General features: G+C 34.8%; 2 protein-coding genes across 2 annotated transcripts; both read left to right on the forward strand.

Moving 5' to 3' along the window:
* The first annotated feature begins 5,489 nt into the window (after window positions 1-5,489).
* Window positions 5,490-8,921, forward strand: LOC21395073 (ATPase family AAA domain-containing protein 1). Its single transcript, XM_010110910.2, has 5 exons — window positions 5,490-5,958; window positions 6,830-7,130; window positions 7,384-7,542; window positions 7,759-8,054; window positions 8,525-8,921. The coding sequence occupies exons 1-5, from the start codon at window positions 5,761-5,763 to the stop codon at window positions 8,744-8,746; spliced, it is 1,176 nt and encodes a 391-aa protein (XP_010109212.1). The 5' UTR covers window positions 5,490-5,760; the 3' UTR covers window positions 8,747-8,921.
* Window positions 8,922-11,792: 2,871 nt separating this feature from the next.
* LOC21395074 (AAA-ATPase At2g46620) lies at window positions 11,793-13,732 on the forward strand. Its single transcript, XM_010110911.2, has one exon. The coding sequence runs from the start codon at window positions 12,082-12,084 to the stop codon at window positions 13,540-13,542; it is 1,461 nt and encodes a 486-aa protein (XP_010109213.1). The 5' UTR covers window positions 11,793-12,081; the 3' UTR covers window positions 13,543-13,732.
* Window positions 13,733-16,030: the final 2,298 nt, after the last annotated feature.

A 16,030-nucleotide genomic window follows, 5' to 3' on the forward strand; every position in this document is an offset into this window, starting at 1 on the left:
CAATTTGGGACAAGACCTTATACCTAGGAGCATTTACTTTCCACCAACCTAGGATGTCAAAACTGTCATCCACTAGCTATTCACATTGCTCAGATAAATACTTATCCACATCATTCTTCTGCACATTTGCACCATTCCCACTCATCTTTTGCTTTCTAAACATGGCCTCTATCTCATCATCAATAACCGGCATTGAGGTGGGTTCACTAGATGTCGTAATTTGTTAAACGACTTGAATTAGAACCAAAATAAGTTTCTAATAAGTTAGCTGACCTTGTATTTCTAAATCAAGGATTAGCCGACTGTGATAATTGTGATTGGCCAATGGTAGAGTTAGTAAATGGACGACGAGGAGCTAAAGGTGGAGGAGGAGCCCGATCATGATATTCCTTATACAATCTACGCAATGTGTCCTCAACCCCACTTAACAACATGTCATTTGTCAAATCATCATAAATACACTTAAATGCAGGAGCAAGATAATCCAACTTATATCTTGGATCAAGAACCAAGCCAAGAAACATCATGTGATTCATTTTCTCGACATTTCCCCAATACTTATCAAACTTCTTATTCATCATCGTTGCCATTTTATTCAAGAGAGGATCATCACACTCCTCTAACTTAATCAACTCTCGTTTAACAGCACAAATATCTTTGAAATAGAAGTTTGAAGTGACATAATATGAACCACTAAACTTCTTCGTCAAAGTGTAAAACTTTCCTAGGAACCTCAGAAAAACCTTTGCATTGTCCCAATCTGTCTCATTTGGTGGACCCTCTATCTTTTTGTCTTTTATGATTTCCTCAAAGTAAGCACAATAGGTTTGCTCCAAAAACAGGGATAAACTTGAAAGAAGTCTCTAACATTAAGTATGTAGAGTTCCACCTCATCTTCACATCCAAACACAATAGGGCAGTTGAGTTGATGTTTTCTTCCTTCATGCACTCCTTAAACTTCTTGAGGCGTTGATGTGAGAACCTCACATATCTAACTGCATTGCAGATGGAAGAAATTGATGTCGCTAAGTCCGTTAGCCCATCATTAACAATCAAGTTGAGAATGTGACAGACACACCGCATATGTAACGTCTGTCCATCTAAGACGAGAAAATTAGGGATATCTTTGAATTTTCTCTTCAACATGTCAATGGCCACATCATTCGATGATGTATTGTCTACTGTAACTGTAAACAACGCAATTATTCCCCAATCATTGAGGCAAGCTAAAATCTCCTGCGCAACTGTTTCTCCTTTATGATTCAAAACTTGAATGAAATTAATGATCCTTTTCTGCATATTCCAATCTTCATCGATCCAATAAGCTGTCAAACACATATAACTGATGTTCTGAATTGATGTCCAAGTATCAGTCGTCAAACACACTCGTTGCTTTTCCAAAACCTTCTTCAACTTCTTCCTCTCATCCAAATACATCTGGTAAACATCCCTTGCAATTGTTATCCTTGAAATGTCAAACACTCTAGGATTCAAGTACGTCGAATAGCACTTAAACCCTTTACCTTCCACGTGTCGGAACGGTAACTCATCCAATACGAATACTCCAAAACGACTCTCTTATACCCTTCCTTGGACCAAGCTCTTAGTGTCATATTACTAGTAGCAGTGTCCTCATCACATGCACCGGTCTTCTTAGTAAGTTGGATGGTCTTTTGTTTGTTTTCATTCTCTGGATTCATCAAGCAACTTTCTATATGACTCTTCATTGTAGACGTGCCATTCTTTTTTGAATCAGCAGCATAAGTGACACCACAATGCTTGCAAGTAGCCCTCTTAGTTTTGTCATCCCTCGTGAAATGCTGCCATACCGGGCTTACTTGTCGGGCTTTCTTTCTTTTCTTAGTACCTTTCCCTTCTTCGTCAGTTGTCTCTTGCGTTTCAGTAGTTTCAGTTTCTTTTTTACTAGACTGAGACTCTACCTCTTTTTGCTTTTCTGATGAAGACATCTATATAAAATTATGAATTAAATATAGTTATGATGTAATATAAAACACTAGATGCATCAGAATATATACTCGCAGCTTTCTGCTTCTCTAGGAATTAGTAGTGCACATTTTATATGGAAAGTGGCTCATCATACTATTGCCCATTTTATAACTATATTTATCTCAGTACTCTTTAATTGATCACATTTTTAAGTGGCTCATCATACTCGCATACTATTGCATATACTGTAGAAATGGAATATGCAATCGTAACAACGAAGAAATGTGTCAAGCCAAGCATTGCCTAAGTTTTGATTCACTCATTAAAGAACATTGAACTTATAATCACTCATTAAAGCTTATAACAATAAAACTATAAAGTTAAAGCAGCTTCGGGAAATATATATCAACACTTCTTAAACCAGAAAACCAAACAGAAAATAATCAAAAAATCAATAACCAGTAGTGTACGCTTACGTTTCATAACCAACAATCAAAAAATCAAAAAGGAAATCCAGTAATACTTAATATATTGAAATATAACCCCGCCATTGTCCACCAGTACTGTACGCCTATGTTTCATAGGCGTGAGATCAAAGCTATTGAAATATAACCCCACGTCCCCATCATTGTCCACCAGTAGTAAATCCAGTCCAACCCCAAACAAATTCTCAAGGTTAACACTAACATAAACATTACCACTAGCCCCACCATTGGCCAATATGTTATCGGGTATACATAATTTCATATGAGTACATAATCAAAAAAATTTACAATGGAAAGGATAATATAAAACAAGGCGAAAAGGAAATGGGTTCACGAGATAGAGAGACCAAAAACCTAAGTCACAATCCAAAGAAAAAAAAGAACTATACATCAAATCATCAATTATAGGTGGAAGTAATCATACCGACAATTAGCAACATGGAAATATAGAGAATAGAAGCTTACCATGGTTGATTATAGAAATCTAGCATCTCCTCTCCAGCAACAAGCTTTAATTCTTTACTCTGCCGGAGACTGACTAAAACCAAGAAAGAAAGCCCGCGACAGGAGATAGATTTTGTGAGAGACGAGATTGTGAGCTGAGAGACGATAGAAGCAATCAAGTTATTAACGTATTTGGCTAGGGTTTTTTTTTTGCCCCAAATATGAGAGAGTGAGATAGAGTTAGAGAGAGTCAGAGAGATTGTGAAAGATGATGAGGGTCAGTAAATGAGATGAGAGAAGAATGAGAGACTGAAGTGAAAAAACGGTGAGAAATGTAAAATGACATTATTAAAATTTTTTTACAAAATTAGTACGGTCGATTCGGTTTATAACCGAATCTTAAAACCGAATCTTAAAAGGCTCAACCGAAACTGAACCGTAATGGAGGAGTCCGGTTCGATTAACCGAACCGACTTTGTCAGTTCCACGTGGCGCCTTATTTTTCAGTTTTAGAGCGGTCGGTTTTTCGGTCGGTGCGCGGTCGGTTTCAGTTTTACGGTTTTTTTGTACAGCCCTATATTCGAGTAACCATTAAAATCACGAATTTTATTTTCATTTTTTATATTTCCTTTGGGAGTGATTGCAAGGAAGGAGGTGAGCGTTATTATTTTGTAATGCCGGTTGTTGGGGGATTATTGAAGGTTTTCATAATTGATTAGCTATATTGAAAGCGCTATCCTATTATTGGATTTCCTATGAAAACGAAATTAAATTGAAACTATTGCTAAAGATAGCAACATATAAAAGTCAACTTTCCCTAGTACATATAACATAAATACAATTAAATTCAAACCATTAAAAAATAACTATATGAAAAGTTAAACTTTTCCTATAGGTATGATACAGAATTATATGGTAATTATATAAATGAATTTAATTTTTACTACTAGTCAATTATTCTAAACTCTTTTTTTTTTTAGTTGCAATGTGACTAGTAACATTTTGCTATATGTCTAACTTTCCATACTTTTCTGGTCCTTTTATATGAATGTCCGCTAAATTTGACAAGTTCAATCTGCATGTACAGTAGAAAGAGGAAAAGAAGAGAAAAATTTTATTCTACAACTTTTTTCGATTGATCGGTCTCTTCAAAAATTCGTGTGTAGTTTTAAGATTTTAGGCATCACCGTTTATGCAAAACTATAATTTATTTGCATAGTTAAAGAATCCCTAACATATTTCATTAATTTCTTCTTTTTTTTTCCTCTTTGGTGCATATTTGTGTCATGAGTAAGAGGCCTAAGTAAGCTATAAGTATTTGTTAAGCTATAAACCTAACCATGCAGAAGGTCCTTTCAATACTTTTTTTTTTTTTTTTTTTTAAATTTTGTTAATAAAATTAATCATTCCTTCGAAAAATAAAATAAAATAAATCCAAACATAACTCTAAAGGAAACAAAAGTTTTTTTAGTCCATTTATTCGTCTGTACCAATTTCATGTTAAAATTTAGCTCAAACTTTTAGTTATAAGTTGAGCTTTTCTTAGGTTTCTAAAACATATTTTACTATTCAAAACTCAACCCAAAGATTCCCACAAACCATTTTTACTCACATCTCCCGTTTGGTTCATTAGTTTGAATTTTGTTAATTTGAATTTTTTTGTTTGAACATTGCGGTTTAAATTGTAGTTTGAATTGGCGTTTGAATATGCAGTTAAAATTTTAATCTGAACATGAAATAAAATTCGAATTAGTGTTTGGTAGGTGTGAAAAGCAAAAAGAGTGGACATCTTTTTACTATTCAAAAATGGCTTAAATGGTTGAACTTACGGGGAGAGCTAAACTCTAAGTTTGACAGTTTAGCTCAATTCAAATGGAAAATATAATCCGGACTGCGTGCTTACTAAATACGAGTTCAAACGGTGCTCACTATTCGAACTGAGTTGAACTAAGTTAAACCAGTAAAACAAACGAGGGCAAAACACTCATAATTTTAATAATGTAACAAAAGTCTGATTCAAACTTTATTTTCTATCTAGACGTCACACTATTAAACGCTAATTCAAATTATAAAAAATTCACATATAAGTTTAGACTCACACAATTCGAACCCGCAAAACGAACATACTGTTAGAGAAATATATGTCTAACATTTGCATGCAACAACTTCTCCAAGAAAAACTAAAATTCTAAGTTCAAAATGTTTGCAATCAAACAAGAAGAGTTTAAACTGTCTTTTTTTTTCTAGCAAAAAAAATTGACTTTATTTTTCTTCTTAAAAAAACTGACTTTTTTTTCCGCTCGAAAGCAAAAAAAAAAAAAAAAAAAAAAAAAAAAAAAAAAATAGATACTTTCCTCCACCAGGGGATAATTACCCAAAGAATTGCAGCACGTGCCCATAATTTTCTCTTCCACGGGCCTGCTCCAAAAGCCCAATGAAGTCATTAGCGATTGGGTTTGAGCATCAGGATGAGCAGTTTGGCCCAATTGGTAGCCCCCGAGCCGAGTATTATGGACTAGGGAGAGAAGAAAGTAAATTTACACAATCGCCCACATAGATTAGAATATAAACATAAGTCATACATAACAAGGTCCCTTTCGTAATTCCACTTGCACGAATCGCATACCCCCCACCAAAAAAAAAAGAAAAGAAAACTTTCTTCTTCTTCAAGCGGCTTTTCTCCTTCCAAAACTTCTGTAAAACTCCCTACTTTTTACCCAGAGTTTTTCATAATTACAGAGAAAAATCTAACAAATACACTGCAAATTGAAATTATTTTTCGGAGCTCTAATATATACACACTCGCATATATATATATATATATATATACATATAATATATATATGTAAAGAGGGAATCTTTGTAAGAGAGAGAAAGTATCGGAATGGGGGGTTCATCGGAGACGAAGTTTTTGCAAGAACTGATTCTGTACGCGGCGAGCGCGGCGCTGAGTTGCTTGGTGCTGTTCGCGGGGCTCCGGCATCTCGACCCGAACCGCGAGGCCTCAAAGAAAGCTTTGGAGCACAAGAAGGAGATTTCCAAGCGCTTGGGTCGCCCTCTTGTTCAGACCAATCCTTACGAGGTTATTCAATTGATTCCTCATTTCCTTCGAATAATTTTCCTTTCGCTATTGTTTTTCGATTTGATGTCGTATTGATTGTTGAAGCGATCGAATTTTAGCGTTTTAGGGTAGGTTAGAGAGATAGTTACTATGTCGGTTCGGCGAAGTAAAGCTTTTTTCTTGAATTTCTGAATTTCAATTGGGGCTTTGATTGGGAAGGTTTTGATTTTGGATAATTTGTGGTGGAACATAGGTTGGAGTTTAGACCTTTTGCTGGCCTCTAATGAATATGAAACATGGCTTTGTGCTATTAATGTTTTCGTTCTTTTTATTTTTAGCCCGAAAAAAGGGTTAAACTTTTGAGATTTCTTTGTGGGATTTAGAAAGGAATTTTGCTTAATTTAACTTTTTTTGCTCATGACTTAATTTAATTACAATCTCCTGTTGAGTGTTTAAATACTGAATTTGGACCGGCACGCAGTTTTCTATTTGATTTTAAGCTCGTACTTTACCAAACAAGAAAGAGGATAGATTGCTGTTAGTGTTTTCGAGGTGCTTGAGGTTGCAGTTTTTCATTTCCTTACTTTTTTCCCCCTTCACGCTAAACTGCCTGTTCACATTGTTTGTTAGATTATTGCTCTATCCTTAGAAATTCACTTGTCATACTGTCCCCAAGATAAACATTCTTCACTGGTTTTTCCTGTCTCTCAGAAGTTGTTAAATGTCAATTAAACCACCCTAGATAAACTGATATGGCAGTGTCACGTGAGAAGGGTGCTGGAACATTCTACATGAGATGTTTTATTTGTTGGTATAAAGATTGGAGAAAATAATGCTCAGAACAGTTTCCGAGTTATTACGTGTTTAATTTAGCTTTTTGTATCGCTGACAGGATGTTATAGCCTGTGATGTTATAAACCCGGATCACATCGATGTGGAATTTGAATCAATTGGAGGATTAGAAGCGATCAAGCAAGCTTTGTATGAACTGGTGATTCTTCCGCTACGGAGGCCTGATCTGTTTTCGCATGGAAAGCTTCTTGGTCCACAAAAAGGGGTATTGTTGTATGGACCACCTGGTACCGGAAAGACCATGCTTGCAAAAGCTATTGCAAAAGAGTCTGGAGCTGTTTTTATTAATGTGAGAATATCGAATCTTATGAGTAAATGGTTTGGTGACGCACAAAAACTTGGTGAGTGTTGATCTTGTTATAAGTTCTTTCTTTTATTGGAATCATTCTGTTAACAAAAAGCAAGACGAAATAGCTTCCCGACTATTTAGCGGTATGGATTTTGTACTAAGATAGTGAAAGCTATGTGGAAAAAGAGAAGTTCCTTTTCTTTTGTTTGTTTTTTTCCTTTGGGAGCATGAAGTTAAATTTGTTATATACATCTTATTAGGTCTACATTGTGGGAATTCACATATAGTTTGAAACAATTTTGCAGTTGCCGCTGTTTTTAGCCTGGCTTACAAACTCCAGCCTGCTATCATCTTCATCGATGAAGTAGACAGCTTTTTGGGTCAGCGCCGTAATACTGATCATGAAGCAATGACAAACATGAAGACCGAGTTCATGGCTTTATGGGATGGCTTTACAACTGATCGTGAGTTTCTTTTTCTTCTTATTCATAGTGACTTGTGTTTCTCTTTCGTCTATGAATTCGCAGTTAGAAGTAGGTTCTATCAGATAACTGTCCTTCAAGTTGTGTCTAGCACAAAAAATAATAATATTAAAGAACGCTATCCTTGAAGTTGTAGTATCTCTAATTTAAGATACTTTGGTAAATATTGTTGTCAAAACAATTTCCTATTTGGTACAGAGAATGCTCAAGTTATGGTTCTTGCTGCTACCAATCGTCCCTCAGAACTTGATGAAGCAATACTCCGCCGTCTTCCTCAGGCCTTTGAGATTGGAATACCTGACCGTAGGGAGAGGGCTGCAATACTGAAGGTGATTCTGAAGGGTGAGAAGGTCGAAGACAACATTGATTATGACTATGTGGCTAGCTTGTGCGAGGGTTATACAGGTTCAGATCTACTTGAACTTTGCAAGAAAGCAGCTTATTTTCCCATCAGAGACCTACTAGATGCGGAGAAAGCTGGAAAACGAGCTTCTGTGAGTATACAAGTCACTTTGTCTACCATTTTCTTCTTTCTGACGTCACTTTTGCCCTCATCCTTAACCTAATACGAAGCATGTTGCAAATTTTGAACAAAAGAAAAAGGTTTTTCATGGATTATTCATGTTGCAAATACACGTGCTTGCATTTTTAAATAAGGTAGTTATACATTTGATCCTTGAAGTCATCTTATCATATCTTAGAAGATGTTTCCTTAAGAGTAGACAGGAAATTGGGCATTATACGCTTTAGCAAACATACTGGCTTGTTTTGTATATGGGTTCAAATCAGTAATTTTGATTATGACTTTTAAAACTCAAATTTTTTTTTTTTTTTTAGAAAAATATTGTAATAGAATTAAAATCATGGGTTTGAACTTATGAAGAACCCATATACCATTCATACCCATAGTCTTGAATATGAGATTCTGAAGTAACTCATTGCCATTCTCTGCTTCCTCTTTTAGGCGCCAAGGCCTCTTTCCCAGACAGATTTAGGGAAAGTTCTCGCCACATCAAGAAAGACAAAGGTTGCTGCAAGCGAATACAGTGGATTAAGCTCGCAATCATCCGGGTGGTCCAGGAGTGCAGATTCGGGCGATTATCCCGTTCAAGCTGCAATAAACGAGCTCTCCAAGCTTGTGGTTTCCCATGTCTTGAATCTTCAATCAGATAACCAAGACCCATAAAACCATGACTCCAGCTTCTGTGGACGATGCGTTATTTGTGGTTTTGACATTGTTGTAATTGTAGTTTACTACAGTTGTAACTCCTTTAGTTAGGTAATTTTCTTTTAGACTTGCTATGCACCCTCATTATCTATCTATTCATGCGGCTTTTGGGAGGATTCCTCTCATTATTTCACTTTGTTTCCTTTTTTTTGTACATATTGTGTCATGAGTGGGGTTCTGCAGGGATTTTGTGAGTTCACATCACATGGTCAGCAATTTGCTTTCTGCTTGCAGCAACCCCAATGATTAAAACCATCTAAGAAATAGCTGGCAATGGAGTAAGCTGGTTTGATTGAAGGGATCTTTAATTGCTGGGACTTTATCAAAAGCTGGCCAATAAAGTGAGCTTGTTATGGCCTTTTAAAATTTGCAGCTTCTTCTGTACAATATAAGCAGGACCACGTGCTTATTATTATTAAGCAAAGAACGGTTTTGGTGAAAGGATAGAAAGGTGTAAGATTCGATCATTTTACTGTTTTAAATTTAGAATTTAAATTTTATTAGAGTAAAAAAATTTTAAAAATAATAATATTTAAATTTTTTATTATAATAAAAAATTTTTACATAAAATTACGTATCAATTCGAATCAACAAATTAAATTAGTCCTAAAGATATGAATACACAATAGCATCCAAACATGTTTGACGTCTTTTCAGCAATGAAAAAGATAAATGACAAAAAAAAAAAAAAAAGGGATACTTGAAGATTGGCGACAAATACCACTTCCAGCTCAACCTGCTTTGTGCATTTATTTGTTTTCAGTAGACGACAGTAAAGGAGAAATATCCAACAGAAGATATGTTAAACTCAAGCCATAGATTCTTATGAACATTGTAACCACCACGGGAAAAAAATAATTATATGTGCCATTGAACTGCTAAGGAATTTTGTACTTTTTTGTGCTACCGAAACAATCAAATCTATATAATATGGGATTGTGGGTACTTGTCATAGAACACTTGCGGATACATTCTACATCTATCAATTCCTGTCACACAACAGTTTGTGGATGCAGTTTAAATTGTAATTATCAATTGGTTATGTTCTCTTGCTGAATATGAGGCGCTAAATTTAGTCCATCGCAGCCCACAAACTAATTCTTGGGAGAAAAGGATCCTTTTAGATTTGTATTACTCTGGGGCTGTTCTTTTGTAGTTTTTGAGTTAGGTGATTTAAGTGTAGATTTTAAGTTAAGTTTGAGTTATAACTTGAGTTAAAGTTGTAACTTGAGTTTGTATTTAGTTGTATACATTTAAATTATAGTTTGAGATAAGAATCTTTTTGAGTTTGTGTTTGAATGAGTCAAAACTTGAATGTATAGTTAGGGGATGTTTGGTTGGAGGATTCAAACGATGATTTGAATCATGGTTCATAGTTCGCTATAATATTTTTTCTGATAAAAAATACACGTAAATCGAAAATAGCTCTAATCCATGAACCAAACGTCTTCTTATATAGTATTTTAATAAAAACTCAATGCTGATGAAAAATTTTAATAGGGTATATTGGTGGGGTTTTATTCGTCTTTTCGTTGTCAACTTATAGAAAAAAAATCATCTCAATCAGAATTAAAACGAAAAAGTTATATCATTTTTAAGAATAGAAAAAATATTGTTCATTAATTTGAGTTCAAGTTTCTGAACTCGAGTTCAAACTTAAAAGAACATGAACTTGAATAAAGTTGTAACTCGAGTTACTTTTTTGAGTTTTTAACTCAAAAAAGAGGCTGCCAAACAGCCCCTCTATTTTTGTCTGATTGTAATCTTAGAACTTATAAGAAAAAGAGAAAAAAAAAAGCTTTTTTCAGTAGGTTAATACTAATTTTTAACTGTTAGATTTTATTAAAATCACATTAAATTAAAAAAAATATGCAAAATAAATAATTTTTAATACAAATATGACAGTTAAAAAATAGAATCGTAGACGATGAACTTCTTAAAAAAAGGAATACATATATATATATATATATGTGTGTGTGATAGGCACATTTTTTTTTTGGTTTTTTTTTTTTTTTTTTGCAGTTTATTCTTGACAACCGATTTCTAAGGTGCATGTTTGCTTAGGCCGTGGGAATTTTATGAAAAGTCTAATATAGTGAGCTAACAATTGACGTCTTTGTTCACAGGTGCGTCCATGGATTCCTATATTATATTATGGTAAACAGGAGATAATAGAACTGTGGAAAACTTTAGTTTACTTGTTCAAAGTAAGTAGCTTTGTTTATGGGTTAAAAAGAAAAAAAAGGAAAAAGACAACGTTATAGCTTTCAACGTGAAGTTATTATTGAACTTCTGTTTCCTCCCTTTTAATCATTTCTTACCTTTTTCGTCCCACTTTGTCCGTTTTATCGCTCTGTGTCGTGCCTTTTACCATGGAGAGACTGATATGAGATTTCACTTGTAAAGAAAGAAGCCTTTGGATCGACCGTTTTATTTTTCATAATTTATCTCCTGGCAATAGATTCTTCTTCCATGTCTAAATTCAAGAAAGGCTGCATAGAAGCGCCAACTAAAAACTTTGTTGAGGGACCTGAGGGTTAGGCTAGGATATATGATCGTTCGAGTTAAAAACGCACTTGAAAAGGGACCCAAAAAAAAAAAAATTAAGGATTTGCAGATAATAAAAATTAAAAAAAAAAACAAAAATATTATTGAAGAATTTTCACTTTTGGTCCCTAAGAACAGGTCTCATATTCCCACCTTACATCATTTTCCTTAATTTTATAAAAAAAAATAATAATAATCAAATTCAAAGGCACGTGATCATTGCCCGAACATTTCAAAATGTGAAGTAATGCAAAACTATCCAGATTGACACAAATTACGCACTAGATGGTAATAAACAATTCGCACAAATTCAGCGCCGTTTGTCCAAAAATCAAAGCCAATCCATGCAGTCAATAAATATAAAGTAACAATGAAAAAAAATATAATATAATAATACCCACATGAAAACATTATTATTCATCATATAATTATTCAATCAACAATCCATTCGACTATTTCGTGGCAATGGTCCATAGTCATTGGTCATACATTTACAACCAAACCATACCAAGACATATATTTTTCTCTTTCCACACGCACACACTCGTTTATTTTTGACCTTATTTAATATGCCGGGTTGAGCCATCCCCAAAATCGCTTTCCCCCACAATAACCAACCACCATAAATTGACGCCATTTTTTCTTCTCAATCCCCAAACCCCAATTTTTTATTTTTATTTTTTCTTTCTTGGGGCTCACCGGAAAAAACCATCATAGAATTAGAACAGCCCAAAAGAGTCCCCATAATGTTCGTTTCTTACTTGTTCATCGTCATAGCTTTGTTTTTGGTTTCTAGATTCTTGTACAAGACAAACGTGGTTTTGATTCTAGTAAGGTCATGGCAATCATTCGTCGAGCGGCTTCACGTGTACCAACTGTACAAAGTCCCACAGTACAACGAGCATTTCCAAGAGAACCAACTGTACCGAAAGATTTCCACGTACCTGAACTCTCTTCCTTCCGTTGAAGATTCCGATTACACGAACCTCTTCTCCGGTTCCAAATCCAACGATATCTTCTCCCACTTGGACACCAGCCAATCGATTCGCGACACGTTCCTCAACGCCGGGGTTTGGTGGACCAATCAGAAGACGGAACCGGACGGAGTCCGATCCTTTGTTCTCAGAATCAAGAAGAGTGACAAGAGGAGAGTCTTCCGGCAGTACTTCCAGCACATCCTCTCCGTCTCCGACGAGATTGAGCAGCGGAAGAAGGAGATTAAGCTTCACATATTAGGCTTCTCCGGCGGCGCCGGAAACGAGCGGTGGAGATCGATTCCGTTCACGCATCCGGCGAGCTTCGAAACCGTCGTCCTCGATTCCGACCTGAAGAGCAAAATCAAATCCGATCTCGAGCTTTTCCTCAAATCGAAGCAGTACTACCACAGGCTCGGCCGCGTGTGGAAGCGGAGCTACCTGCTCTACGGCCCTTCCGGCACCGGCAAAACGAGCGTCGTCGCCGCCATGGCGAGGCTCCTCTCCTACGACGTCTACGACCTCGACATCGCTAGGGTTTCCGACGACTCCGATTTGAAGATGCTCCTTCTACAGACCGCGCCGAAATCGCTCATCGTCGTCGAGGATCTCGACCGCTTCTTGACCGGAAATTTCTCCTCCTCCTCCGCCGTGAGCTTCGTTGGATTGTTGAACTTCATGGACGGGATCGTCTCCTGCTGCGGAGAGGAACGGGTGTTGGTATTCACGATGAACGGCAAGGATCAAATTGATCAAGCGGTGATGAGACCGGGAAGAATTGACGTTCACGTGAACTTCCCTCTCTGCGATTTCTCCGCTTTCAAGAGCTTGGCCAACAATTACTTAGGGCTTAAGGAACACAAGCTTTTCCCTCAGGTTGAGGAGATTTTCCAGACCGGGGCGAGCCTGAGCCCGGCCGAGATCGGCGAGATAATGATCTCGAACCGGACGTCGCCGAGCCGGGCTCTGAAGTCGGTCATCTCGGCGCTGCAAACCAGCGCCGGAGAAGGCAGGAAGCTGCCGCCGCGGTTAAGTAAGAGTGGTTCGGACCGGTCCGGAGACGAGTCGGGTGAACCTGGGGGCATGCTTTGCCGGGAGAGTATCCACACCGTGAGAGAGTTTCGGAAGCTTTATGGGCTTTTTCGGTTGGGCAGTAGAAGAAAAGAGGACTCCTTGGTGGACTTGGGCCCGTCCGATAAGGAAGGCCCACGCCACGACGGACAACCAATATAGAGAAAACTTATATATATATGTATATTACAAAGATTAACGTAATTGTTTTCATTCAATAATTTAGATAAGTTTCATTAGATATTCATTTTTATGTAATTAATTTTAAGATTTTTTTCATAAATTATGTTCAGGACTTAACCCTTCGTTAGAGCTTTTTTTTTTTTTTTCAGTCATTTACTTACAATGTAGAATAACCTCATGACTTGTGATGAAGCGGTTAACGTTTGATTGGTTAATTATATCATTATTGGTTTGTAAAATTATTTCAAATTATTCTGGGTAAAAGAGTCCCATTTTCTAAAAATAAAAAAGAAGGAAAAAGAGTACCATGGGCTAAGGTAAGGTGTCAAAATTTAACGTGTATTTATTTTGTTGTTTTGATGCTTTCGCCATGTGTATTATAATAAAACTAATCTTCTGATGCTTTTTTTTTTTTTTTGTTTTTGTTTTTGTTTTTGTTTGCTAATCTTTCTGATGCTTTTGTTGTTCATTGACAATTAGATACTTTTGTTGTTCATTGACAATTGTTGTGCATAAAATTTAACGAGTATTTACTTTTTGAATATGACAAATGATGACATTCACTCTACTAAGTGTCAATTTCTTTTGATTGAAAGTTATTAGTACCAATTTGGCAGCTCGTTGGCCAGTCTCAAATTTTAATAATGCATTTAGTTAGTGTATTCGTATCATGATTTGAATTGTGATTCGTAATTTGCTATAATATTTTTATTTAAAAAAATAAACATAAATTAAGAATAATTTTAAATTATAATTCTGAATTTATAAACTAAACGTATATTAAATTAAAGACTGTTATGTAACATTATTGTTAAATAAACAAATAGCTTCTAGATACATACTTTACCTCTAATTCTAAATTTTGACTGTAATTTATAGAAATTAGGAAACATCAGATACACGCCAAGATGTTAAGTTCTTTTGAATATTCAAACCTAACTACGTTTATTTCAAACTTTGGAATTCCACCAGAATATTCCTTTTCTTTTTTGTCATATAGTTCGAGTGTGTTTGTGTTTCTTCTTCTTCTTCCTTTTTTTTATTATAAAAATCGTGTTGTAACTTTTTGATAGAGAAATATATAATTTCCAAGAACAAACGAAGCGATTTCGCAAATTATTCCAAAACCTAAGTCCTAACATTAAAGTACTGTGTATATCCAATGAGTCGCATTATCCAACTATGGGAAAAAATGATTAAATTTTTTTTAATCAGCTATTTTTTTTTCGTGTTTTTCATGTAAGAAAAGTTATTCTTGGACAAAATTTGATAGATTTACATGTCATGAGCTATACATAAATTTATTTAAAAAACAAAAGCTATACATAATTTAAAATATCGAAGTAATAAAACAAATACTATGCATAAATAGCAAAGTTTATATTTAAGGATTAAACGATAATTATGGAAATGTCAGGAATCATGATTTCACTAATATTAATCGGATTTAATTTATTTAAACGTTACTATGATTTTGAGATCATACTAAATTGATGGCCAAATCCTCCCTTGTTTCATATACTCTTTCTCAAGTTACACATAAAATATACATTTTCATAAAAATTCACTATATCTCTATGTAAATTAAATTATAAAAATATTTATTAAGTTCAGTGGATTCAAAAATGACTACATAAAAACATATAGTTATATCTCTATACTATCCTAGATTTTATGGTATTTATTTTAGAGCTATGTCACAAAAATTTCCTCTTGGTTTCATTTTGATCATCAGTTCATTCAAAAAGTTGATCAGAAATTTTAAAAGCATTGAGTCTAGAAATAAAAAGCAGAGTTTTAGTACAAGCACTAGTGATGGATACAATCTTTGATATGCTGTGAAAATCTTCTAACAGGATCTGAAACTTCTTTTCTACAAACTAAACTAAAAACTTAAAAACTAGAAATTGTTAGGAATAATGTCCTTAAAGCATGAGATGCAATAAGGATATTTATTATTTAATTAATAAAATAGTTTATTCATTATTTATGTGCATGTATTATTAAATACTTTATGAATATCATTGAAAATTTCACGATTATTTATGTGACCTTAAATATTGTATATAAGTGTTATATACATGAGGATAATATTTAAGGATAATAATCGAAATAATGTTCGTAACGAATTTAATTAAAGTTACAAAATCTTTAATTAAAATATTACTAATACATGTCATTTCCATTAAAAATTGAATGGTGTTATCCGCATCGCTAATATAGAAGGATATTGAATGAGTGTATTATGCATAATGAGATTGTGGAGAAGTGGGACACAAACACAATTTGATTTTCTAATAATTTCCGTTAAGTATAGAAAATTAAATTTGAGTCTACCGATGATCATATATGAAATGATCTTAATCATGAGTTATTAGTAGACTCATGTTTATGGATTAATATTTTTTATTTACTCAGTACGGATTTTGAGATTCTAAATCATATTCCTTTTATCTTGAAAACACGA

Source organism: Morus notabilis, unplaced genomic scaffold, assembly GCF_000414095.1.
Source record: "Morus notabilis unplaced genomic scaffold, ASM41409v2 Scaffold879, whole genome shotgun sequence".
Lineage (NCBI taxonomy): Eukaryota > Viridiplantae > Streptophyta > Magnoliopsida > Rosales > Moraceae > Morus > Morus notabilis.

What these genes read in the sequence shown, in the direction of transcription:
- LOC21395073 (XM_010110910.2), top strand. Translation starts at nt 5,761, where the DNA reads ATGGGGGGTTCATCGGAGACGAAGTTTTTGCAAGAACTGATTCTGTAC. An exon ending in GGATGGCTTTACAACTGATC is followed by an intron (nt 7,543 to 7,758) that starts GTGAGTTTCTTT and finishes TATTTGGTACAG; the next exon opens with AGAATGCTCAAGTTATGGTT. An exon ending in AAGCTGGAAAACGAGCTTCT is followed by an intron (nt 8,055 to 8,524) that starts GTGAGTATACAA and finishes TTCCTCTTTTAG; the next exon opens with GCGCCAAGGCCTCTTTCCCA.
- LOC21395074 (XM_010110911.2), top strand. Translation starts at nt 12,082, where the DNA reads ATGTTCGTTTCTTACTTGTTCATCGTCATAGCTTTGTTTTTGGTTTCT.